At 38.3% G+C, this 24,770-nt stretch overlaps 6 protein-coding genes across 13 annotated transcripts in view; 4 read left to right on the top strand and 2 right to left on the bottom strand.

The window, feature by feature from the left end:
- LOC105454211 (spondin-1) overlaps positions 1-1,712 on the top strand; it is a 28,071-nt gene extending 26,359 nt beyond the window's left edge. For all 6 annotated transcript variants that reach the window (XM_011696683.1, XM_011696686.1, XM_011696684.1 and 3 more), the window contains one exon: positions 136-1,712. In XM_011696683.1, the coding sequence (XP_011694985.1) occupies positions 136-314 (179 nt within the window). In that variant the 3' untranslated portion in view covers positions 315-1,712. The remainder of the gene's footprint in view (positions 1-135) is intronic.
- Positions 1,360-3,232, bottom strand: LOC105454212 (translation initiation factor IF-3, chloroplastic-like). Its single transcript, XM_011696687.1, has 2 exons — positions 2,657-3,232; positions 1,360-2,405 (listed from the first exon to the last, which is right to left on the bottom strand). Exons 1-2 carry the CDS (start codon positions 3,215-3,217, stop codon positions 2,253-2,255), a joined length of 714 nt encoding a protein of 237 aa, XP_011694989.1. The 5' UTR covers positions 3,218-3,232; the 3' UTR covers positions 1,360-2,252.
- Positions 3,233-3,539: 307 nt separating this feature from the next.
- On the top strand, positions 3,540-5,142 carry LOC105454213 (probable dolichyl pyrophosphate Glc1Man9GlcNAc2 alpha-1,3-glucosyltransferase). Of its 2 annotated transcripts, none has more exons than XM_011696688.1 (5): positions 3,540-3,726; positions 3,985-4,257; positions 4,418-4,586; positions 4,646-4,855; positions 4,953-5,142. In XM_011696688.1, exons 1-5 carry the CDS (start codon positions 3,551-3,553, stop codon positions 5,058-5,060), a joined length of 936 nt encoding a protein of 311 aa, XP_011694990.1. In that variant the 5' UTR covers positions 3,540-3,550; the 3' UTR covers positions 5,061-5,142. The 2 variants fall into 2 exon arrangements, with proteins under 2 accessions (XP_011694990.1, XP_011694992.1); XM_011696690.1 differs by having other exon boundaries at positions 4,908-5,039.
- LOC105454309 (probable dolichyl pyrophosphate Glc1Man9GlcNAc2 alpha-1,3-glucosyltransferase) lies at positions 5,071-5,980 on the top strand. The gene is made up of 3 exons (XM_011696859.1): positions 5,071-5,163; positions 5,289-5,434; positions 5,551-5,980. The coding sequence occupies exons 1-3, from the start codon at positions 5,071-5,073 to the stop codon at positions 5,978-5,980; spliced, it is 669 nt and encodes a 222-aa protein (XP_011695161.1).
- A 398-nt stretch (positions 5,981-6,378) lies between these two features.
- LOC105454215 (chromatin assembly factor 1 subunit A-B) lies at positions 6,379-23,812 on the top strand. The gene is made up of 10 exons (XM_011696693.1): positions 6,379-6,729; positions 6,839-6,929; positions 7,174-8,018; positions 8,159-8,310; positions 8,384-8,799; positions 8,895-9,061; positions 20,456-20,604; positions 21,040-21,091; positions 21,194-21,332; positions 21,495-23,812. Exons 2-10 carry the CDS (start codon positions 6,857-6,859, stop codon positions 22,400-22,402), a joined length of 2,901 nt encoding a protein of 966 aa, XP_011694995.1. The 5' UTR covers positions 6,379-6,729; positions 6,839-6,856; the 3' UTR covers positions 22,403-23,812.
- On the bottom strand, positions 9,281-20,005 carry LOC105454214 (Krueppel-like factor 5). Of its 2 annotated transcripts, none has more exons than XM_011696692.1 (5): positions 19,014-20,005; positions 11,485-11,740; positions 10,903-11,148; positions 10,535-10,680; positions 9,281-10,272 (listed from the first exon to the last, which is right to left on the bottom strand). In XM_011696692.1, exons 2-5 carry the CDS (start codon positions 11,738-11,740, stop codon positions 9,973-9,975), a joined length of 948 nt encoding a protein of 315 aa, XP_011694994.1. In that variant the 5' UTR covers positions 19,014-20,005; the 3' UTR covers positions 9,281-9,972. The 2 variants fall into 2 exon arrangements, with proteins under 2 accessions (XP_011694994.1, XP_011694993.1); XM_011696691.1 differs by lacking the exon at positions 19,014-20,005 and adding an exon at positions 11,940-12,532.
- Positions 23,813-24,770: the final 958 nt, after the last annotated feature.

The following is a 24,770-nucleotide window of genomic DNA, read 5'->3' as shown; positions in this document are numbered from 1 at the left end:
CGAGTAGGATATCCGTCGAACGAGTTAACGCGATAAAGCAAATCCATTGAATTTACGTGATTTGTCTATGCCTGATAAAATATTTGAACAAGGTGGCCTGTCAGTTCTGTTTGTCTAGCCGTCTCGTTCGTAAAGTTACAGTGGATTGCAAAGTGACACCGTGGTCAAGGTGGTCGAGATGTAGTGCGACCTGCGGTGAGAGTCTACGAACCAGAGTCAGAAGTGTGATGGTGAAGCCGAAAGGAGCCTGGGCCAAGCTCTGTCCGACCTTGGTGGAATTCAAGAACTGCCACAAGGTGGACTGTCCGCAATAGACGGGCGAACGTAACGTTTCCGCAATCTCTTGTCTAGCTAATCGATAAGCGATTTGCGCAGCGGTGCGAATTTATATGATTAGACTGATTAAACGAGACACTCCCTCTTACAAGATATGTCACGCGATTGAAATCTCGAGACGCGTTTAGGAGGAGTAGAGAAAATTATATCGATGGATAAGAATAACACTGGACGACAGCAATTTTGTCGAACGTTTTCAACACGAGCGGATGTTCGCCGTTTCACTAGCGAAGATAGAGTTAACGAGATAAAAATCAGGGAGGCAGCGAATGAAACGAGTAATTCATTTGAATTTCTGGATTTTCATTATCGAAATCAATAAGGGTAAATATTTCTTCAGAGAAACAGAAAAAGAATTATTTAGGTGTGATTGTATAAGAGTAGGAAAACTGGTTTCTCTCCATTTTGTGATATATACACGTATATCTACACAATTTGAATCAATCAGATATAGTACTTAAGACGCGTTGCACAATTCTGATTATTTTTTTATAGAAAATAGAAGTTCATGTGATGTTCTTCTGTAATGGCTATATAATGAAAGGGATTTTTCAATGAAAGGGATTGCTTCTCTTTACGTTCATGTCCATTCTCTGTCCTCCAGTGTAATTTATCACGCACAGGGAAATTGTACCACGCGTCGTTTCGCGACGGTCGTGTCGTGTTGAATTACTTCATCTTTATACTTCAGGAAATCTCATATAACTATTTATCTCAAAGCCGTAAATACGTGAAGTTTCTTTCCCCAACATGATATTAAGTTAAGGCAAACTGGATTTGCATTCCACTATGTCAGTTGTGTTTAGAAAAGAGGTAATTTAGAATTTTTACAATTATCGTACTCGTATAATAAAATAATGTTCGAATAGTCGTATAGTTTTTCGCGAAAGGCGAAGACAAATCATTTGATGTCTGTCTAACGATAGTGAAAGGATAAAATTAGAATCGCGACATAATAATATTAACATTAAGTAAATCCCCCTTCCCTTTCTAGCGCGGGTAATAAATCGCGAAGACCACTCGTAAAGTAACAGCATTTATTTATAATACCGCGTATCGTGTCACATTTGTAGCATTTATCACGTATTACAGATCTCATTGTAAGACCAAAGTTTGTAATAACAGCTTCAGTTTGAAAACTGAGAACCACGATATTTTAAAATACTATATTGTAAAATGCGACGTAGACATATCAGTAGCTCGATAGTCAGTAAGCCGTTTGTTTGACGTGTAACGGGAAGTTTTATTAACACGGAATTCTCTCTCTTCATTGACAATAACGAAATCGTAGGTATGGTACAAAAAAAGATATTTACCTGTTATTCTTTTGTAAAGTTATAATATATTCAAAATAAATATAATATAATCACTGAAAATGTATTCACATTCTATATACACATAAATGCATATATATATAAATTAAATTTGCAAGCAAATCAAATGATAATCATAAAAGGATCTTGGTGCTCATAAAAATTTCATTTACGATATTCTCGCATCGCGTTGGGAGGAGGGAAGACTCTTATGAGATGCTTGTAAGCATCAGTATTATTAAATTCATTATTAATTTAATATTGTGATATTGCTATTCTGTTCAATTAAGAACTCGAGATCGAATGTAACGGCCCGTAGTTCGAAGAACTAGAAAAACGTATATAAAAATCGCATGAAATTTCAGTGAGTATTAAGATCCTATATGGCCATCTCGCAAATTTAATTGAGTTAAACGCTGTATGCGGTTATTATATATACATATAATGTTTGCATATAGAAATACGTACACATATTATTGCATTAATTTAGTTACACAAAGAACCTATTTTTTTTTTTTACGTCAACAGCAGTAAATTATCACGTGAAATGTCCATATTTATAACATTCAACAAATCTCATGTATCTCTTTTATTAACTATGCATTAGCTGGCAGTCTTGTCTTTATTATCTACAGAAACGTCTTCATTTTTATCTAAAGGTTCTATTAAGAGTAAAATAACGTTCTTCTTGGACGGCATTCGTCTGATACTGCCATCGTTTCTTACAGCATCCTCTATGACTTTTTGCGTCTGATCCTATGTGTTACAAAAAAAAAACGTATGTGATTAAATGTTTGTTTCTCATGGGGCGTCCCAGCATTAATTTTTTTTAATATCACCCTTTAAACATTCTAAAAAATTATCATTTACTTAGATTACACAGACTTAATTACACAATTAATGTTAACTAATAATAATATAATGGAATTCCCCGTGTATTTTCTGACAATGGGACTGGCCGATCAGCTGTTGCGAAGAAGCAAAGGAGAGAATCGCACAGAACTCACCCCGTCAGCGCCGTCCAGGGTGATGACGACCTTGACCTTTTGCCCCTTACTCAACAGTTTCACCACGTTCCTCGTCTTCGTCAGTAGGTCATGCTCCGCGATCTTCGCGGACACGTAAAACAATTTAATGCCCTTGCTGGATTTTTGCGCGGCTTTATCGGTCTTGGTACCCTCCTCCTCCTCCTCCTCCTCGGCCACCACGGCTTCCTCGGCCTGCTCGAGGATGCCGGTGTTGCTCACCAGCTTGTAGATCGGCCGCTGCGACGTGGAGTCGAAGTCGTCCACCTTGACGAGATTGAGGCTGCGGTGCTTCGCCAGACGCTGGGCCACCTCCAGCACGGTCACGGTGATCGTGTTGTCCGGCGACACGAGCGTGATCTTGGGCATCCGCGTGGTCCTCTTCGGCTGCGACTTCTTGGCCTCGAGCCTGTCGTTCTCCTGCTTCGCCTTTCTGCTGATCGCTCGGCACTGCCAAGTCGCACGCGCCGCGCGATACCGACTAAAGCTCTGAGCGAAGTGCGAGGCCCCTCGTAGAGCCCATGGCAGCCCGAGAGCGAACATAGCTGCGGCAGCTCCGTTCGCTACTCCGCGGACTCCGGCCTTCCCTGGCGAATCCTAACCTACAATCGTCTCGTCGCCCTGTTAAAGTGTAAATACTAAAATGTATCAATCTAACCTATAATCGTCTCGTCCATCAGCTGCTCGTCGCGCCGGTCGCGCGCCACGCGTCCTAACCTCGCCGCGCGTGTCGTTTGCGTGCGGACGTCGCGTCGGCGACGTTTTTTCCGACCGAGTGTCCCTTCCCTGAGGACGCTGTCACAATTGTGGAATGTATCGGAGGCTCATCGCGATATAACTGACGTCAGTAAATAGCGAGGAGCAAGTTGGATTGACATGCCCGGTCAGAAGAAAGACATCTTGGCAGGGGCTCAAGTGAAGCAGGATGGAAAGATCGTCTCTACCTCCTCATCTTCCTCGTCCTCCTCCTCTACCCTCTGGAGGACGGACAGTATACTGTTGAAGACTTTTCTTCTAGTCACCTGCATCAAGATTCTCCTGATTCCTACTTAGTAAGCCAGAGCTCTCTGAACGGTCGCTCTATTGATCCGTTCGTACCAAGATTGTTTCTTTATTGTCTATTTCTACCAAGGTAGATTAACTTTAATCCAGATTTAACTTACTCCGTATCTTTTTTCTACTTTTAAGAATTAGAAGATAAAAAAGAATTACAAGATAAAAAGTAAATAAAACCGTGATTAAAGTTAATCTACATTGGTAGAAGTGAACCTATATCGAAGATTACATCTGTTTCACTGTTGCACCTGCAGCCGCTCCACTGATTTCGAGGTACATCGCAATTGGCTGGCCATCACGCACAGTCTACCGGTCGCGGAATGGTACGTGAACGCACAATCTCCCTGGACTCTCGACTATCCACCTCTGTTCGCGTGGTTCGAGTACTGCCTCAGCCGAGCGGCTGCGTTTTTCGATCCGGAGATGCTCAAGGTGGAGAATCTAAACTATGCCTCGCCAGCCACTGTATACTTCCAGAGAGGCACCGTTATATTCGCTGATTTGATATTTGCCTATGGAGTAAGTGAGTAAGTATATCTGTAAGATTGGTAATCAATTAAATAAATCTTTCGTGAAAAAGTCATCTTTGCACAGAAGAAAACCAAGTTTCTTTTAAGTTGTACATATACATGTAGAGAATGTTGTGCGATATGAAATCCTAAATGTTTCTTTTTGTTTTTTTTGCAGAACGAGTAGAACATTTTGCAAATCTTCGAACAGCCACGTAGTTTTCGTGTTTCTGTCATTGTGCAACGTAGGACTGCTGATAGTCGACCATATACACTTCCAGTACAATGGCTTTCTGCTCGGCATTCTATTGCTGTCAATGGCGAACGTCTCGAAGACTGACAAGCAGGTAAATCCCGCAGTGTACTCTTTGAAATTTACTCATAGTAAAAAGCAGCTCGTTTCTAGATGTCGGTGTTGCAAGGTGCTACGTGGTTTGCCGTTTTACTCAATCTAAAACATCTGTACCTGTACGTGGCACCAGCGTACACCGTCTGGCTGCTAAAATCATATTGTCTGAACAGTGGAAAGTTCCTCAAGCGGTTATTTAGCCTTGGACTGATCGTTCTGACTGTTCTAGCGGTGTCCTTCGGTCCGTTCAGAACTCAATTGCCGCAGGTAATATTTATATAAACTTGCTGACATTACATTTTCTTTCAATTCAACTCAGCAATTTCTTTTATTAGGTAATTTCCCGTTTGTTTCCGTTTAAAAGGGGCCTGGTGCATTCGTACTGGGCTGCGAATGGTTGGGCATTATATATCGGCGCGGAGAAAGTGCTGTCTGTGATATGGAAACGCTTCGGATGGCTGAGAGACGTTAAATCCGCGGTAATGACAGGTGGTTTGGTGCAAGAGGAAAACTTCCTTATACTACCCACTCCAACCCCTGCCGTTACGTTCATTCTGACTTTCGTGGCAATGCTCGTAAGTTTATTGGCGCACAACGACTTGTTGATTTTTCTATATTGAATATTTCGTGTATTAAATTATGTTTCGTATTATTATATTTCTTACACGGATGGATTACATCACTAATATAATTATTTCAGCCCGCGTTATGGTGCCTGCTACGTAAGGGGTCCTCCGCGAATTCGAAAGACTTCGTTAGGTGCATCGTACTGTGCGCTTTAAGTTCCTTCATGTTCGGCTGGCACGTGCACGAGAAAGCCATACTAACCGCGATTATTCCTTTGTGGTAAGCATATTAAAACACTCGAACTTGTTTTATTACAAAATGTGGAGTTTAGAAGATCTGGGAGTTCAGAAAATAACACGATTTGAAAGTTTAGAAAATGTAATAATAATTTTTAGCGTCCTCGCGGCGACACGCGCGGAAGACGCGCGCGTATTCATTATTCTAAGCGGTGCTGGACAAACTGCTCTTTCGCCACTGCTGCATCCCGATAACCTGTCTAGCCTGAAACTGCTGTTGTCGCTGGCGTACATGCTTTCGTCGATCTTGGTCTTGACTAATCAGCACGGCAGGTCCCTGTTACGATTGCATGAGTGGCTGTACGTGGTACCGCTGCCGCTACTTACGATCTACGAAGTGGTGCTGCATAAACTGTTGCTCGGCGACAAACTGCCGTTCCTGCCGCTGGCACTTACTTCTGTATATTGTGCCGTCGGTGTGACTTATTGCTGGATACTGTACTATTTCGTGTATCTGCAGAACGACACTCGTGACAGAACAACGGGAGACAAATTGAGTCGCCAAAGATTGAGGCACAAGCAATCCTGAGGTATACAAATTTCTGAAAATTTGTACATATCTTCCTGAAAGCAAAATAAAACATAAATTTTTTTTATAAATTGTACAAAGATAACCACCTCCGCATTATTGCCCAGATAATGTTGCCCAGAACACTGTTGCATATGTAATTTGATGATTATGAAATACGTTATTATATAATTAAATATTTTATTACAGAGTAGACATTTAAAAGAGACAATTTTAAGATTTAAAAATTGCTACGTAATCCTTGATGTGCCGTTTTCCTTAGAACAACTAATAAAAATATATGTCAATAATATATGTAATATTATTATTAACATATATTTTTATTGGTATATGTTCTAAGGCCGTTTCAAAATTGTATTTTTGCCGCGGGTATGACCGATATTGGTACCCCTGCATGAGCAGCGCCTTCAGATCGACGACGTATCGCATTGTCCCTTCCGAGTTTCCGACACACGTTTTCCCGCGGATTTCGTTGTTAATGCGCGCGGTGACCGGGTTGACGATGTGTGGTGTGTTATTTAACGTGACGCTCGTTTAAATGTGAAAATTGCATTTCTCTCAGTTCGTATTCCCCTCGGCACGCCTCCGTCGTTGCGCGGCGACGTTTTTCCGCACAACCGGCCGAATCGTCCCGGCGAATTGTTCCTCGTTCTCGTTTAGGTTATAACGCGCTAGACCGCACTGACAGATTAGTCCGTAATAACGTTTGAGGAATGCTTTAAACGTCGTGATACTTTAGAAACGACGAGGTAAATTCACGACGGTTCGATCGCCACCCCGGCGAGAACACGCAGCCTCATTTTTGTCTTTCTAATATTTATGAAAAAAAAATGTCAGAATTTTTGTACGATGTTCCAGATCTGACAAATAAAAAGTATGGACGTTTCGATGGAAGACAACGATTGCATAGTAGAAGTGACTACTCCGAAGAGAAAGAAAATGAAACAAGGTACTTCGATTTTCTTGTATTATTTATGTATAAATAATAGCCATTATGCCTTATATCAGGCTTGTTCTTTTGAGCTGAACTTCTTGCACTGTTTCATCTTTTCTTTGTGTTTCCTTCAATGTGGATAAAAAACGAGGAAGGATAAAGATATGAGAAGCTTAGCTGAAAAGAACATGCCTATCATATCAATTTATTAATTCCATTCAATTTATTAACTCCAGCACAATTATCTTCGTTATTTCAGCACAACTGCCATTTCAAACGTTAAATTCCTCCAAATCGCCAAACAGTACAGACAATGTGTCTAACAAGAAGAAGAGGAAGATAATATCACCCTTGGTAGGCTCTAAGAGCTCCAAGGTGATAAAACTTGCAGCGAAAGAGAACTTGATCGAAGACATACCTGAGAAGGAAGAAGAAAAAGAAGATGCAAGCGAGATGATGCTCAACAGTAGCAATGATAGCGTCGAAATAATAACACCGAATGACGAGAAGAAAGACCTGGAGAGTGATCAGCAAAAGACTAGGAAAGACGATAGTACGCCAAGAAGGAAGGGTCTAGGAAAAAATAAGAAACTGGATGGACCTCAGCAGAAACCCGGTGCCTTAACTAAGTTCCTCAAAAGAACAGACATGGAGGTTAATGAAAGCGATATTAGTAATGACAATAATTTGTCTGAATTAAAAGATAAAAAGGACTGTCAAGATACATCTGTACATAAGGAAAAGAATGAAGACAGTTTGAATGAAAGCGCGGGCGCACAATTTACTTCATCTGAATTACAAAATACATCTCAAAATATGTCACTGAGTGAAACGGATGTTTGTGTTGCTAACAAGGATGCCGATTCTTCGCTTCGGGAATCAGACTGTGATATTACCATTTTATCTTCGGATAATGAGGCTTCAAGCGAGTTGGACAAATCAGTATCGAGTAGAGATAAAGAAACACCTGGCAACCCTACAACTCCTGTTACTCCAAAAAGCGACAGAGATTCCCAGAATAAAATTAAAAAATTAACACCGAAACAATTGGAAAAGAGAAAGGAAATTGCCAGAAGAAAGGAAGAGAAGCAAAGATTAAGAATGGTATGTATTGTATAAAGCAGAGGTTCAAATTTTATTTTTGTTTATTTATGAAATAACATCAAATTATATAAATTTGATTATGTTGCACATGAGTATTATACATATGTATATTTTTTTATTTATATTGTATTATGTTTTAGGAGAAAGAAAAAAAGCGGGAGGAAGAGAAAGCAAATCGACGAAGGGAGAGAGAAGAGAAGCAGAGGGAAAAAGAAGAAAAAGAGAGAATGGAAAGAGAGCAAAAAAAGAAGGAAAAAGAATTAAAGGAACTTAAGAAACAAATGGAAATTGAGTAAGAAAAATTGTATCTTAATGCGCATTTTGTGTTGTATATATCTTTCATACTAAAGTCATTTATTTTCTAGACAAAAACAAAAAGAAAAGGAAGCCAGAGAAGAAGAACGGAAAAAGCGAGAAGAAGAGAAAAGAAGGAAAGAGGAGGAACGACTGGAAGCCGAGCGCAAGAAGCAGAAAGCTGCTTCGAATTTTGCGAGCTTTTTCGTTTCTAAAAAGCAGGAGGTCAAATCGGCGGACGAAGAGAGTGTCGTTGAAGTGAGCAATTTTATGCCTTTCGAAATAAAGGCCGACATGAAAATCGCGCCGATTTGCCGAAGAAAATTGAGCGAACACGATAAATTATTGTTCGATAACAAGTACAACGTAGATTTAGATAAAACCGAATTGTATCTCGAGGATATTAAAAAAGGAAGAATCGTACCACGTACTTCCTCCAAAACGTGGCCGCTTGAAACAAAGGACGACGATGATATCATCCTGCTAGGTAAAAATCACGTTTGTAATAAAACTACGTTTGCCATGTAAGTCTCTTGGTACAATTTCTTAAATGTTTTAATGAATTGATTGATGTTTGTGCAGACGAAGACAACAGTGGCAGTTCCAACATAATAACGGATACACATAACTTTGAGAAGCACCGACCGAAGTTACTGCAGTTCGACGAAAATCGCCGTCCTCCGTATTGGGGCACGTGGCGGAAACGAAGTAGCGTTCTAAATTCCCGGCGACCGTTTACGAAAGACAAGGTAAGAATATTAATATTAATTAATAGGATGATTCTCTTATAAACTCTTTAAAGATTCGCAATTATTTATTTCAAAATGTTAACCTTTAAATAATGATTATTAAAACGGTCAATATTTCGTACATAAATATATATCGTCGATTATTAGAACTGCATTAACAATCTTAATTGTTAATTTTTTACAAAAAATATTTTGAGTCATATAAAACGAAAAATGATATAGAATTGTATAGAAAATGCATTTTTCGTAATTTTATCATTTTATACAACGTTGTATACAATTTTTGGTTGAAGTAACATTAACTGCCATCAATAGGGACTAGTCCCACTTATTAGTTTTACTCAATCTAACTTTAGATTGAATATATCTTCTTAAATTTAATGTAACTTTACGATTTATTGCATTAATTCTGCTTTTTTGCAATTGATAAAAATTTCTGGTAAAAATTATCTCAAAAATTTATATAATAAATTTCTCGATCTTCTTTAACGCAACATTTATGATATTATTTTATTCGTGTTAATACTAGTGGTTCTTGAACAGAGACATAGGTAAGTGTATTAAGCAGAATTAGCCGCCGAAAATATATTAAAGATTAAGAATTAATCTATACCATTGCATTGGCATAGGTCACTTACCAAGTAGCAGGATAACATCAAATGACGTTTCAATAATGTCTTATTGACGTTATAGACATTATTAAGACGTCTTTTGACGTTATTAAGACATCACCTTGCCACTTGGATTATTATCTTTATATAAAATCAGTTTAAGTACTTTATTTGTCAACTTATGTAGGAGCTATGTCGAAACATGTTTTCATGTTCTTAGTGATAAACTTTGGCTTGCCTTTTTTATTAATTACAAGGAAATTCTTAAAGACGCGAGGGAGGGAGGGGGGCGAAGAAGTTTTAGATTTCTGATGGTAAAACGTTTAGCTTGCCGCCGCGTATGCCTCTAGCTCCATGGAACAATGGATAGGCGTTTTTCCGATGCACCTTACGATGCTTGGCCAGATGATCGCTACGCGCGAATTTTTTCGTGCATATCTCGCACGAGTACGGTTTAATGCCCGAGTGCGATCGTTTGTGCCTCGCCAGCTCGTCCGATCGACTGAAACGCCATACGCAACCGGCCCAAGTGCACGCAAACGGTTTCTCGCCGGTGTGTCTGCGTAAATGAGCCTTCAAGTGAGACGCCTTGGCGTATACCTAAAATAACAAGAGATAAATTATTATATTTACTTAGGACTCGATCTTCAAATTTTTTCCTCCGTTTTCTCTTTTTCTTTCTCTTAAGAATCAATTAAAAATTCTTTATATCATTAATCTTCCATAAAAAAAATTAGATTATGATGTAAAGATAATTTTAGTTAAATTTTAATTATTTTTATTTTTTAAAAGGCTATATGGTAGAATATTTAGCGTGAAATATAGCCAATAAAATAGCCGATAAATCTTGTATCAAACTTACTTTTAGGCATCCTTGGTAGGTACATGGGAAGCATCGATCTTCGGACGCGTTTGCTAAGTTACGATTGGTGTAATCATGGGTTGCTAAAGCGGCAGTAGCTGCTGATGAGATTAGGAGACTGTTGTCTATCGGATTGTTGTTATAATCTGCAATAGAAATGTATGTTAATCGTCTTTACGATATGATCATTGAAATAACGATGCATTTTAAGCAGTATAGCTGTCGTGTCATTTTCAGATAACACCCGCGAATGAAGAAAGAATAGTTTTTTTTTGCGTTATGTAATTGAAAAAAATCACTTTTAATGCTCTAATTAATCCTCGATGTTATTTTGATCTCAGAATATACATCCTCTTTAAATCCTGTACCTATCGTATTTGTTCCTAACGTTTCCAATGATCGTAAATCGATGTCGAGTACTAGCAACTTTTCTTCATATTGTGGCGTCTGTGGACTTTGCGGATTCGGTAAGGGTGGTAGATGCAGAAATCCTTCGCACCCTGCGGTACATAGTGGCGTTCTTTCCGGTAGGCCAAAGTCCCAGCTCTTCTCTAGACACCAGTCCGACAATGCCCCCAATTCCGAATCCAAATCACCCAGTTCGCTAAGATAACCTGTAATTATTCAGCACACATTTTAATGCTAGAGTACCTATAGGAGCGGCAAAAGACTTCAAACAAATCCTCCAACCAGAGGAAAGTTTACAAAAAAAGAACATTTTAAGAAAAGTTTTTTTTGTTTGATTAGAAGATTTCTCTCTGTCTTGGGAGGTGGGAGGGGGGGGGGCATAAAATCTAAAATTTTTTCTAATGAAAGTCTAAGCAAATTTTCTCACGATAAACGGGAATATTTGTAATAAGTTGAACTTAATTATTATTGTTTTCTACGTTCGTTAGATATAGAATATATAGATTATCGTATACATAGTTGTATATTAAGAAAAAAAATACCTGACGATGTGGGCGTACTGGTGATCGACCAGTCGTTCCAAGACGATTGCGGAGAACAACTTAAATCGGTGTAGCAATCTGTCGGGTTTGTCATGTTCAACTGACTGTCAAATATTCCGAAATCATCACTAAATGGAGTCGTGCATGAGACTTCGTAATCGCTAGATAGATTTGTCCTAGTCGGAGAAAATAGCTGTCTCTCGATGCTGGTGTCCGTCGTCAGGCCGAGAGCGGAGAACAGTATATCGTCCGTCATCTGTAGATGAAGAGAAATATATATATTTTTTAATTATTTTTTAAGAATTATTTTTTGAATTTAATGTCGACACATGAGTTAACATTTGACTTTCGTTTTAATGACAATTTTGATAGGAATTTGCCAATATTCCATTATTAAACAAGTGATTATACGGAATTTAATTTCCATAATGCAGAAAAGAAATGTATGCACTCACATCGAACGTCATAGCTTCTTCGATCATGATGCCGAGAAATCAAATCGAAACTAGGATTGCAGCTGATCTTAGAAAATGCGCTTTTCATACGAATTGACGATCACGCACAACGAAAACTTTTAGATTAACAATTTCATATGACGTTTACAAGATTGCTCTCAAGATTAACTCAGTCATGTTTCCCGATACCGTTATAGATGCTATTTATCGATCACCACATCATGATTTGCGTGGAGCTAACAAAGCTAGACTTCTGCTCGCGGTATATTTAGGCTAAGACTCCGTATTAGATCATAGACGCGATCTTGTGCAATTTGTCTGTTTACGATCGAGAGACACTCGACTTTGAGGTACGTTCCAAAATACGGAACTACAATAAAAATAAAAATAAAAAAATCGGTAACAGAAGTCGGTAACAGTCGTAGCGAGTGCGACACGTTTGAAACGTCGCGCGCGTCGGAACGTCGCGAGGAGAAAGATACACGAAATCGGGTAACTGCCGATCCACTCGTCACGACCGATCGGTAGTCGTATCGATACTGCAACTGGTGATCGAATCCTCCAGGCGAAAAGACATCGACAAGCGTGTGCGATGTCGAGAGAATGTGTGATGAGGGAGCGTGTGGTTCCCGAGATAAGGATGCTGGCCTGTGCCACCCGGCGCCGTCACCGTGTCGATCCCCAGGGACCTCGCGATCGCGTACGTCGCCAGCTTGTCCCAGAACGTCGAGAGAGAGAGAGAGAGAGAGAGAGAGAGAGAGAGAGAACATCGGCACCACCATTCTCAACGGCGATCCGTCGGTTATTTTATCCCCTTCTGGTCCGCGTTAGGGATGAGATTAAATATCTTGCAATAACCGCGAATTTCTTTTACGATTATTTAAAAAAAAAATTGTATTGTGAAACATTAAGGTCGAAAAGACATAAATCATGTTTGAAAGCTTTCAGTCAAATTCGAGATATATATCTCTAGACAAAAAAAAATAATCTCCAAAGGGACCATGAGATACTAATAGCAAATTCTTCAAGTTTCAGAGGTTTTTATTCTAGGAAAGGACAAATACAACGCAGTTTAGAAAACTGGTTGGAAAAGTCTGTTTTCAAATTTCTTGATAACCTATTGTGATAATTCTATGTTGTTATACCTAAATAATCAGCAATTACATCATTTCATAGGTACTGTTTATTTTCGTAAAGAATAGAAGAGTTAGTATTTTTCGAGATTCTCAGATTTCGAGAGCACTACTCGATCCAATTCCTCTCGAAATATAATCCTTTTGAACTCTCTGGCATCTACTTGCACTTACTAAAGTTAGAAGAGCAATTCTTTTCACATATAAAGCGATCACTTTTTACAATCATCACTCGAGTCTCGCGAAGCGAAACCCGGCTGTTGAAGTTGGCCCGCGACTCGCAATCGATACACATCGAACTTGATCCCGTCCCTACTGAACGAGCAGATCAGCCGTTTATTTACGGTCCCTCGAGATGCAAATTAATCGGACAGCGCGCCGGATAATCGCGATGCTGGGATGCTGGCTATCAGCGCAACGATTTGGCCGAACGAATCGCATCGCATCGTCGCGCGGATTCGTGAAAGAGGGAAAGAGAGAGGAACACCCCCTCTCTCTCTCTCTCTCTTGTCTTCGGGGATGTCTCGAGAATGCCATTGCGCTGTCGTGCACGTGGCTGCCAGATATATTAACAATTTCGATTCATGATGTAATGCGAGGAGAGCAAGCTGCTGAATCCGTTTCGATCGGTCGCACATACGTGCGCGGAAATATCTCGAAATATCGTGACGTTGGGCGCATGTTAAGAAAATTTTCGACAATTTGGCTCTGCTAGGTGACAAATTATTGCTACAAAAATCCACAGAAAATATAATATATAGAACTGAATGTTTCAATTTCTTGATAAGTTAACTGATAGTTAAATCAGTCAGTTTTTGTTCTTCCTTCAAATTAGACAAAGATATATGATTTAATTATCAGTTAGCTTACTAAGAAGTAATAACAACCGATCCATAGGAGTGTACATATGGATCGCATATGTGGAATGTACGTGCTACATGTGGAATCTTTTAAGTATAGGTATATTGTTGCATATGTTAGAATCTATGTTAAAGAATACTTGCGAAACTTAAAATACGTGGATACACGAAGAAAAATTATGCATTGATATTAGATGACAGCAGTTTAATCCAATAAGTATATCCAATAGTATTAATAAGACAAACATTATTTTATTAAAACAAGAGCATGACATATTAATACGTTTTTTTTTTGTGTACGAACGAGATATTGTCTTTCCCGAATACTTTCTAGACATCCCGTCTGTGTCAAGACTTGAATTTTTCTTCTAAAAACGTAAAAACCAATGTTATTAATTCTTTGGTCCTATATCGAATTAAATTTGACATATTATAATACCTGTGATAGTCTATCGCATAATTTTTCAAACATTCGAATTTGCAATTGTAATCGATGAACTATATTTTTCTTTATTTCAAACAAAAAAAATTTTTTATGTTATCAACTAATTACATGGAATTAAAAACGAAATATTTTGATCTTCATTTATTTGCGAGAAATAGTTTGAATCGCAAAAGAAACTAAAAAAGAAATAAAAATTCTTTTAAAATAGGAATAAAATATGGAAATAGAAATAAAAATTCTGTTAAAGATATCAGAATTATTTCAAGTGATTACGTGTTAAAACATATTAGTTAAAACATATTCTCTTATGCGGATATTCATATGTATCTGTCGTATACATTTATAGAACATGTATACATTTGCGGAAGTTTTAAACATGCAGGTACATACAAGACTAAAACATTATCTTCTCTAATGTTTTTTAGTTATCTTCTAAAATATTTGAGATCATTAAGATATCCTGTCATACATCGCACTGAATATTCAAGATTTTTTCTCGCATAGAAATCAATGCTATTAAAAGATAAAAATCTTTGTAGATTTTTATAGAATTTTTTCTAGCAATTAGATGTACATAGAATTAAAATATCTTTGTTTCTTTGTGCGACATTTCTATCATTTTTTTTACATGTAAAATATCATATAATTCAGAAATCATTGATGAAGTATTGCTGAGAAATATACATCATTACGGCGTCTGAATTTAGATCGGTTGTTTTCTGATTGCGAAAATTTGTCAACCGCGAGCCGTTGACCCGGATGGAATCTTTCCGAATTACATTACTGTCGAGGCAGAAAAGAGACTAAGAGCGAAGCGCGGATCCGATGATTTCGCGCGCAATGCGTTGTGTTTCGCTGAATGACTTTGACCTAGAACGCGACACGAGACCCGATAAAGGTGTCTCACCCGAGTGCCACTGCCATTAGGAGTTCGATCGCTCGTTTATCGGTACGAGGTTGACCTTAGATATACAACGTTGCACATATTGTCGCTCATGATTCGGGTTTGGTCGGAAAAAATAACACCACATAGGTGAGATTAATCCGGCAATCGGCTATAAGATTCTTCGGTGGCTCGATTCATCTCCGATTCTTTTGATTTGTTCCAATTTGATTTTGACGCAATTATGAAGGAGCTAAAGAAAATAAAAATATGAATCTTTGTACAATTCGCAAGTATGTAAGACTTGTCTGAAATATTAAATACGTTGTAAACAATCTTGAGAATTGAACTTCCTCGCACGTTGCGGCGTGTTCTCACCACATCCCGAAGAGATGATAAGCACTCCGACGCTATCCCTGCACCAATCTTGAGATTATGTGATCAGCATTGTCAGGGATAACTTTTCATAACTTTCCGACTCTAAAATGTCGTAGCGTTATAATTCTATTTTATAAACTAATTACATTAACTGTTATGAACGCGTAGAAAGAGATAGAAAAATGTTTGTTTTTTTTATGCAATAACGTTATCGGGTATTGTGTATACGAGACAAGCAATACACTGTTAAATCTGTAGTGTCAAATTTAACCCTAGTTGAGTCACTACTGCTCCTACTTAATATATAATTATTTTTAAATAAAATAATGGAATTTAATCAAAATTTGTGTTAAATTTGAACAGTTTTAAATTATTTAACTCCATTGTTTTAGTTGAAAATAACTATATATTAAGTAGAAGCAGTGGCGACTCAAATAGGATTAAATTTAACACTATAGATTTAACAGTGTACTTCTGCAAAGAGATGCAATATTGAACTCGTAATCTCTGTCGCTTTTTTTCGTTTATTTCCACGAGAATTTGACGTAATGTCTGTTAGCGTAGATATTCGGCGTTTTAGATTAGGACAAGCGGCGCTAAAAGGTATAGTTATCGGTACGATTTACGTGGTGGTTTGCGTTATGAAAAACAGACCACGGCTCGGCGACGATACAGTGATCCATCGACGGCACGTTTATCTGGCGGATTCATTTTTATTATCTGGCGACCGCGAGCGATCCGATATATCTTCGCGAGTGCTCAGATCCATTGCACTCGCGTCCTTTTCGAGAATGAAGCCGGGGAGAAAGAGGGAAAGGTGCGAGAAAATAAAATTATTCTCCTCTGAGAGAGAAGCTCTCTGCTTGAAAGTTACGTTATATGTAAATTTAACGCATCTATAAGGCGCAGTCCAAACGTAAGAGTCGAAGAAGCATTTAATCAAGTGCGCCTGAAAAATTAAGATGTTTCTTTCTTAAGAATTATATTTCTTATAAGAAGCTGTTTTTAAACGTCTTACTTTGATTTTTGGAAGAAAATACAATTAAAAAAATCGAAGTTTCAAAGAATATTAGATCTCAAGTAAGGATAAAAAGGACATTATATCTCTCTGATATAAAGTAATAACGTGAGAATGTACATAATAGTAGATAACACAGAAGGAAATAAGTACAGAAGAAAATACGATTAATTAAAGATTTTTAGAAAAAAAAAAAGGAACGGAGATACCGCGGTTATATCGACATCTAATCCACTGGCATACACTGGATATCGGATTGATTTCGTGTTTTATTGTGTCCAGAGGAACGATATCTCACACTGACGTTCGTATACGCTACGTAATATTCCGCGAACATCGCGCTTTCGCAACTCACGTGCGCAGCTTTAACCCTTTCAGTACCCATATATCAGGTATCAATTTTCATCGGCTGCCGTATATCGCATCGCAGGTTCTTGTCAGGCAGTTCTATTTGATTCTCTCTGAAGGTTGTATCGAAATTAACTTAAAACTTGTCTTTTTTATAGCTATATTTTATAGCTATAGATACTTATTATATTTTTTGTATCCATCTGGAATCGGATACAAATATTCTTTTGTCCGAGTTAAGAATTCGAAAATCGCCTCAAATGTATTATTATTTAGTCTTCTGTCAGTCTTTTTCCATTAAGATTTATTGAATTAACTTAAGTGGACTTTATTTTCATGTATGATACATTTTTTGAGAAAGGATTCGCGTTTATCTATCTTGTGTTGCAAATGGTACGAATGTACACTCTCAAAAGTGACATTATACGCTTCTTAACGTGTATATGGTAATTAATGTATCAGCCGATGATTGGCAATAGTCCGCTTCGCGTGAAATTTATGCGTTCGGCGATAACACGCCGCGTTTATCTTGCGAGAGACGCATTTTAGATCCTGTGTCACTATGAGAGCAGCACGAAACGTTGTGCGCGTGCCATCTCATTTGGGAAATTAAAAAAAAACTCGATCGCGCTTATTAAATGCGCTTATCAAGCGTCACACTTTCGTGTGACGTAGATCGTCATATTTTACAGGAAACGATGACTGATAGTTTTACGTTAGTTTGACGTCAATTAGAAAAAAAATACGGAGAATTTACGACGGTTTTGGATCTTTTAATACCTATACATATAAATTAATCGATTTTCTCAATATTATTGAATATACGTTCCTCTTAAGCCTTCTTTTTTTATAACCTTTGGCCCGTAAACCTTAAACCGTAATTTTATAAGCTCCCAAGTGGGCAACATATCTGGACGGTGGAATTATACGGCCCAATCATCGTTCTACGGCGATGACAGTTCACGTGGCGAGCAGCGAGTATCCAATTTCCATGCGGAGGCAAAACGCCGCCGCCGCCGCCGTCACGCTAACACGGTAACGAAGTGCAGGAGGTCTAGCAGTATTCCCCGAATATTCGGGGGAATAAATCAGTTCGATTGTCGGGACCGCCTAATCTACGGTGTAGCCACGACGAGGAGCACCGGTCGTAATCTTAATGGGGCATAAAACAGCCATTACAGATGGCCCGCCGGGCGACAACACGCTGTAAATAATGTACGACGCGCTTCGCGGCATGCATCCGGCGCAACGTTGAGCGCATCCATCGCACCCTCGGGCCGATAACTGCGCTTTTCTTCTTGGGCGTGTTGCATCCTTTCGGTTTCATGCGTGCGTGCGTGCGTGCGCGGAGGGTGCCTTCGGTGATGATGCGGCAGATCTGTTCTCAATTCTTCACGCCTCTAATCAGAGTGACTGTGACACCGAATCAATTTCAGCGGTAAAAACGGAATTCTGATTATGAAATCAGTGAAAACTATGGATGATTCAGTCATTAACTCTGTGCTAATAGTTGACACGTAATAATTTTAAGTTTTACATAAATTTAGAAAATTATAGCGCTTGTGGCAATTTTATTCTGATTGTATCCGAAAGTGTCTCCGAACGTGTTTTGCAATTTGCACACACAAACTAATCTTATCAACTTTTCTTTTAATTGCGAATTTCTTCGGCAACCTTGAGTTAATTTTTCCCAATTGAGAATTTAATATTATGTTATTTTATTTATTTCTCTATCTTGATTTTTCAATGTTAATTTTTAATGTTAGGCGTTTCAATTGTCTTAAATCAAGATTTTATTAAAGTAAAATACATATGGAGTTGCATTGTTTTAAATCATTCAATAATTAAAAAATGTTCTCGATGCTCCGATATGCCCGGTAATATAAGGTGAAATCGGCTTGAAAATGATTAAAGAATCCGCAGTTGGAAAGAAATACGGTTCGGCGGATCTGGGACACCTTGTATTCTTGATAATAAATTACACGCTTCGCGAGACGTCATATACGTACCTTCGTATTGCTGCCAAAAGCTGCTTGAACGTACACTCTTTCTTCTTCTCTCTTTTTTTTCCTTTTTTGTTTATTAGCGATGAACCGACGATTGTTTTTGTGTTACTCGCCTCAGACGACGAGTGTATCAATCGCCCGTGTGAGATTACGTTTCTCCCCGATAATAAATTAATGTCTCGAGAAGAGTCTTGTAATTGATGCTCACGTAGGGATGAAATCGACGTTGATTTATCGAACAAAGAATATCTCGCGCCGCGGCGCAAAGAGAAAAGAGAAGGAGAGACAGACGGAGAGGAGAGGAAAGGGAGAGGGGAAATTTATCGACTTTTCGGCGAGGGATAGCGCACTACCGCGATGCGTTTTATTACTGCTTCGAGCTAATTGATTTCAATTATGTTATCCCCGGAATTATCGCGCTTCTCGACGCGCCGCGACTATTGTCACACAAAAGAAAGCAGCTATGATAACGCGCATTCAAATCGTCCCGTCGTCATAACCCAAAGCGCCCCGCGTACAACGCAAATAAAATAAAAAAAGTGTCACAAAAATAGCTACTCGACAAGCTACTCCAGAACGCAAACGCGGAGGTGAAAATAGCTACTTAACAAGCTACCAAGAGTACCAAGTTGCACGCGAATAACGAGCGGTATATTATACATTCCCGTTTACTGAGCACGAAAATATGTTGTCGGCGGAACATCTTCATACTTCTCGCGATGATCACATTACACACATCAAGCATCGATACTTCGATCGGGGTGAAAGATTTCGCGCATTACAATTATTTTCGCGACGAGGAGATGTATCTTCGAATCTCACTCTCGTATCGGTGGTTACGCGAAAACAATCGGGCCAGCATTTACTTTAACACTTCACCGAGGCCACGACGGGGGAAAAAAAACGAATGTTCACGGGACTTGCATTTACATTTTGATGGAAACGTTCAACGGCCGACCACAGCTTCGTAACTAAAAGAATCGGAGAGTGCGTGCGGGCCGGCACGTCGGAGATGATTGCAAAGCCGAGATATCGCTTGTCGAGGAAGTTGGCTTGATATCGACGTCCTGCTTGTTCACGACGAACTGAGATTCTGTCGCGGTCGTAACCAAAATTAAGATAAACAAATGTCGATGACAATGCATGAAAAACTATAATACGATAGCGCTCATCGAATTGTCTACATTAATCGGAAAGCGTTCATGCGAGTGGCATTCATTTAGAGCGTGAATTGTGAGATCAAATGCGTCCTCTTTTACTCACGTAATACGGGATTCTTGATGTAATCGGCAAAGAGACGAGAATTTCTGTAAAAGATAATTAATTCGAAAGTAGAATAAAATCGTTTTATGAAACTTCGTTTCATATTTTTATGGGTATTAACTGTATGAGAAAAAAATGAGTTTGTTTAAATGTCTGCAGAAAAAATGTTTTTTATTTTTCAGAAATGGTTCGATTATGAAATTGATTCCGATGATGAATGGGAGGAGGAAGAACCCGGCGAATCTCTCAAAGGATCGGACGACGAGAAAGACGAGGAAAATTCGGAAGAAAACGAATACGATGTCGATAATGAGTTTATGGTTCCTCACGGGTAAGTAACATTAGTTAAAAATAGGTATGTTGAAATTATAAACTTATATGACAAATTATAAATCGAAATATGTATCTTTAAAAGTTATCGATGTTTTGCCTTTACATGTCAAATAATGACAATTTTTTAAATGACCTAAAATAGCAAAGTAAGTAAATAATACTCATCGCTTATTAAAATTAAGGTTTTATTATAAGAGAATTTTCTTATAAAAGTGGAAATTACAATTTTAGAAAGAATCTATAAAAAGTCATCTTGCTGTCAGAAAATAAAATCTGAATCAAAGTGATTAATTTTGTTACTTTTGATCCATTGTGCATCTTGAATACAATCTTAAAATTACATAAATAAATTTTTAACGTTCGTAACTTCTAGTCTTTGCGTGCCTGTGTGAATTCTTTCAAAAATTAATCAAAGAAACATTTTACAATTCAGTTATTTGTCCGACGAAGAAGCGCAGGCTGATGAAGAGGAAATGGAGGATATGGTAAGTATATTATAATAATATAATAGATGTTACAAAAAACTTTAATGCAAAATTTTTTTTTGGAAATAAACATCAAGTGCTAAACGTACTTTTCTATTACAGTCGCCGCAAACACAAAAGATGAAATTGAAGATATTGGGAGAGCAATTCGAAGCCGAAAGAAACACGAAGACGCATAAACTTAAGCCAAAAATAATCGGATGCATCTGGCAAGGACCCGGCAATTCATTTCCGGAATATAGTGAGTATATTTTATTTATGGATATATAATAATATAAATATATAATATATTTGTGATATAATTGTTATGTATTATTATATGTATTAAAAAATTATTAAGTATTATTCTATACTATAACTATATTTAAAATTATTCAAAATGACATATTCAAACTCGTTTCAGTTCCATCGAAAGTCAAAGAGTTATTGTTGGCACGTCAAGCTTGGGTCAACAATCTACCGATAATACTTCCGTCGTCACCGGAAGAGGATCCCTCGGCTAACGCTGAATGCAAGACGCCTGTCCATCAACAGTCCGTGAGAGGAGCAAAGAAGACTAAATTTTCCGACGAAGCTTTGCCCGATCTGATTCGATTGGTGCACGGGAACCGACACGGCAGGCACGTTCTTATGAGAGAGTTCATGACGTTCTGGAGTAAAAAGGGCGGGAGTCACTTGACGAAGGTTAGCATATTGTCGAAGATCAATGAAATCGCTGATAGGATAGCATGTCCTGAAGAAGGACCGATGCATCTTAAATCCTGCTGGTACGTCCCGGAGGACATTCGGAAGCAGTATCTTCCCGACGTCGAGCTATCGCTGCCGAATCGTTGGGAGTATATTTTGATAACAAACGAGACTCGAAATCGAAAAAGCGATCCTCAAAACGTTACAGTCGATAAGACTGAAAAAGAGGAAAAAGATAAGGAAAAGGAGAAGAAACACGTACCGCTTATTACGCAATTCACTAAAAAAATCACGCAGGAGGAGATGAAGAAACAGTTGGTGAAATCGAACGAGGAGGAGACGAAGAAACAATCGGCGGTAAAACCCGACCAAGACGAGATCAAGCAGCAGTCGACATCGAAATCCGACCAAATTTCCGTCCTACCGAAACTACCCCCGCTACAAAGACCTCCTAAACGGGCGACTTTAATCTCCGTAGGTAGGGGAGAACAATTTCCGGAAAGATCTCGACAGAATATGTTAGCCAAATTCGTCGGTCTTAATAAGAAGAAAGAGAAACCGTTGAGTAGCGAAAAGACGGTCGATTCGGACGAGGTCACAGAAAATGCAGGTCGTGGAAAATAATGATACAAATAAGACAAATTGAAAGTTGGAATTGGGCGATGAGTAAAACTTTTGCGATAATAAAGGAGAAAGAAATTTCGAGATCGATATAATAATCGTCAATAACCGTCGTATAGAAAGAATAAACGATCGAAAACCATTTGGAAAATAAAGTAGCAATGGCAAAGAATGATAGATAAATATATGGTCGCAAGAGCAAAGGTGATTACAATATATAACATATAATAACAATCCAATGAAGAATAATGCAGAACATAAAAAAAGAAGAATGCACTATTTTTCCATTTGTGCGTAAACGTACTCCATTTATTGTTCTGTTTAGCAAAGCATCTATTTTAATCGATTGTCGATGTATTAATGATATACAATGTAGGAATTAATATTTCTTTTTATGTATAAAGCTTTAACGAATAGTTTTTATTATTATTATGTTTCGAACATCACGTAATTTTTTTTTGTAAAATGAAATATGTTGATGGTATAAAAACACAGAGACATCGTAATATTTTGAAATAACGATTTTAGATCATATTTTAGGAACTTTAAATATTATATACTATAGATATATAAGATTTTACCCACGTGACTATCCAATTAATTAAGTGAACTGCTTTCCAATGATGAAAATTTAATTCCTTTAGAAATAGTCATCGAATAATCGTTCATAAGTTCGAAAATTGTCAAAACGTAATCACTAGCTAGCGTTATGAAGGTAAGAACCAATTCCGCTATTTCTCTTTATTAAGTTTTATGCACTATCGTTTTATCGAGATCGCTTTGCTCGCAAAAATCATAGTCTTTTAAACAAATCGTGCGATAAACCAAGATAACTGCCAAGATAACTGCCAAGACAACTGCCAAGATAACTGCCAAGACAACTGCCAAGATAACTGCCAAGACAGATTTAACAGTTATTTGTCTCATGTACATCGTAAGTGCCTTTATTCAATTTAATATAAAGTCTATTCTTGTAATTAGCCATGTTATAAAAACAAAAGTGAGAAATTCTAGGATTTGGAACTGCTGAAAAGCAATCTATTTTCTTTTTAATGTAAGGCTATAGTCGATAACATGTAACTATTTTAGATCAAATTCTATTTGTTTAAAGTTTCAAGAAGTTTGTAAGTTTTTTCGAAAATGACGCGACTAGGGTATTCGTTTGAATCCAATTAAACTAGTATTGAAATATTCGTAATATTCTATTTTATCTGATTGAAAATTGCAATTCAGTCAAAAACCGCGAAAGTTTCCCGATTAATAAATTCAGATGCCTTATACTTTGTATGATTATAGATTGGAAATGATGTCAAGATAACGCATGTTTCATGCGCCAATCTTATTTTTTTATAAGAGCTTTGTTGCGTCAGTTAACGTTTGCTAAATAAAATATATTTTATATCAATCAAAAAACGAAACTTCCCTCTTTTTATCATTGCACAGTAAAGCGGGTTCACTCGCGATTCTTGTACGCAAGAGTTCGTATAACAAGACGAAAAGATGCTGTCGTAAATACCAGACTCATTTCGGGGAGGTAATCTGCAGCCTTGCCGGTGCGTACCTTTTTTTTCTCCGTGAGACGGTTCGAAGGCTTCAATTGACAAGCACGGAATCGGACAGGCGCCGTCTCCGCGGAGAAATCCGTTTTTGGGGGCACCTCGAGGGAAGATTCCCTCGCGAATCCGCTCGCGGGGAGAACCGGGGGAAAAAAAAGAAGTAACGCGCCATTCGGGGAGGAAGTTTTACAGTCGGTAGTTCGGGGGGCCCTTCGTACCTCCGGGGTGTACCGGTCGACCGCGCGGCATATGGCCGGAATAACGAAAGGGCGCTCCCCGTGATTGCGGTAATTATCGAGTCACGTTACGAGATCCGTGCCGTTAAGATCTGCAGAAAACTGCGTGAGGCTGCGGACCCGGCCGCGAGGGGACCGTGCGTAACGCATGGGAGAGAGAAAGACAGAGAAAGTTTTATATGTGAATTACGCTAATTTGCGTGATTGCTCCGCGGCGGTATAAGGAGGGCCGCCCCGGGGCTCGCGATGCAGTTGCGGCGATTTGCCCGAAAAGCGTTATCAGGGGCGCGTTGTAAATAGCAACGAGATTAGTTGCACTCTGATTAGACCGCAAATAAACAGGAACGTTTGATGATTAAAAAAAGGAACGGAGATTTAATATGGTAATCATTATGTGACTGCTCGAGCAGTTGCGTTTCTGTGGAAGTAAATCTTTGATTACTTTAATTTTGAAGGGACATGAATTCGTTTGATTGCCCTTGAATTTTCACGCATTTGAAAATTTTGAATTAATTAAAAATCTTCAGATATAGTTACTGTAAAAAAAAAATATATGAAGAGAGAAAAGATTAACGCAAA

The sequence above is a fragment of the Wasmannia auropunctata genome, unplaced genomic scaffold (genome assembly GCF_000956235.1).
Source record: "Wasmannia auropunctata unplaced genomic scaffold, wasmannia.A_1.0 LD335987.1, whole genome shotgun sequence".
Classification (NCBI taxonomy): Eukaryota; Metazoa; Arthropoda; class Insecta; order Hymenoptera; family Formicidae; genus Wasmannia; species Wasmannia auropunctata.
Note: the sequence above shows the minus strand (reverse complement) of the source record. Positions and strands in the feature narration are given on the sequence as shown.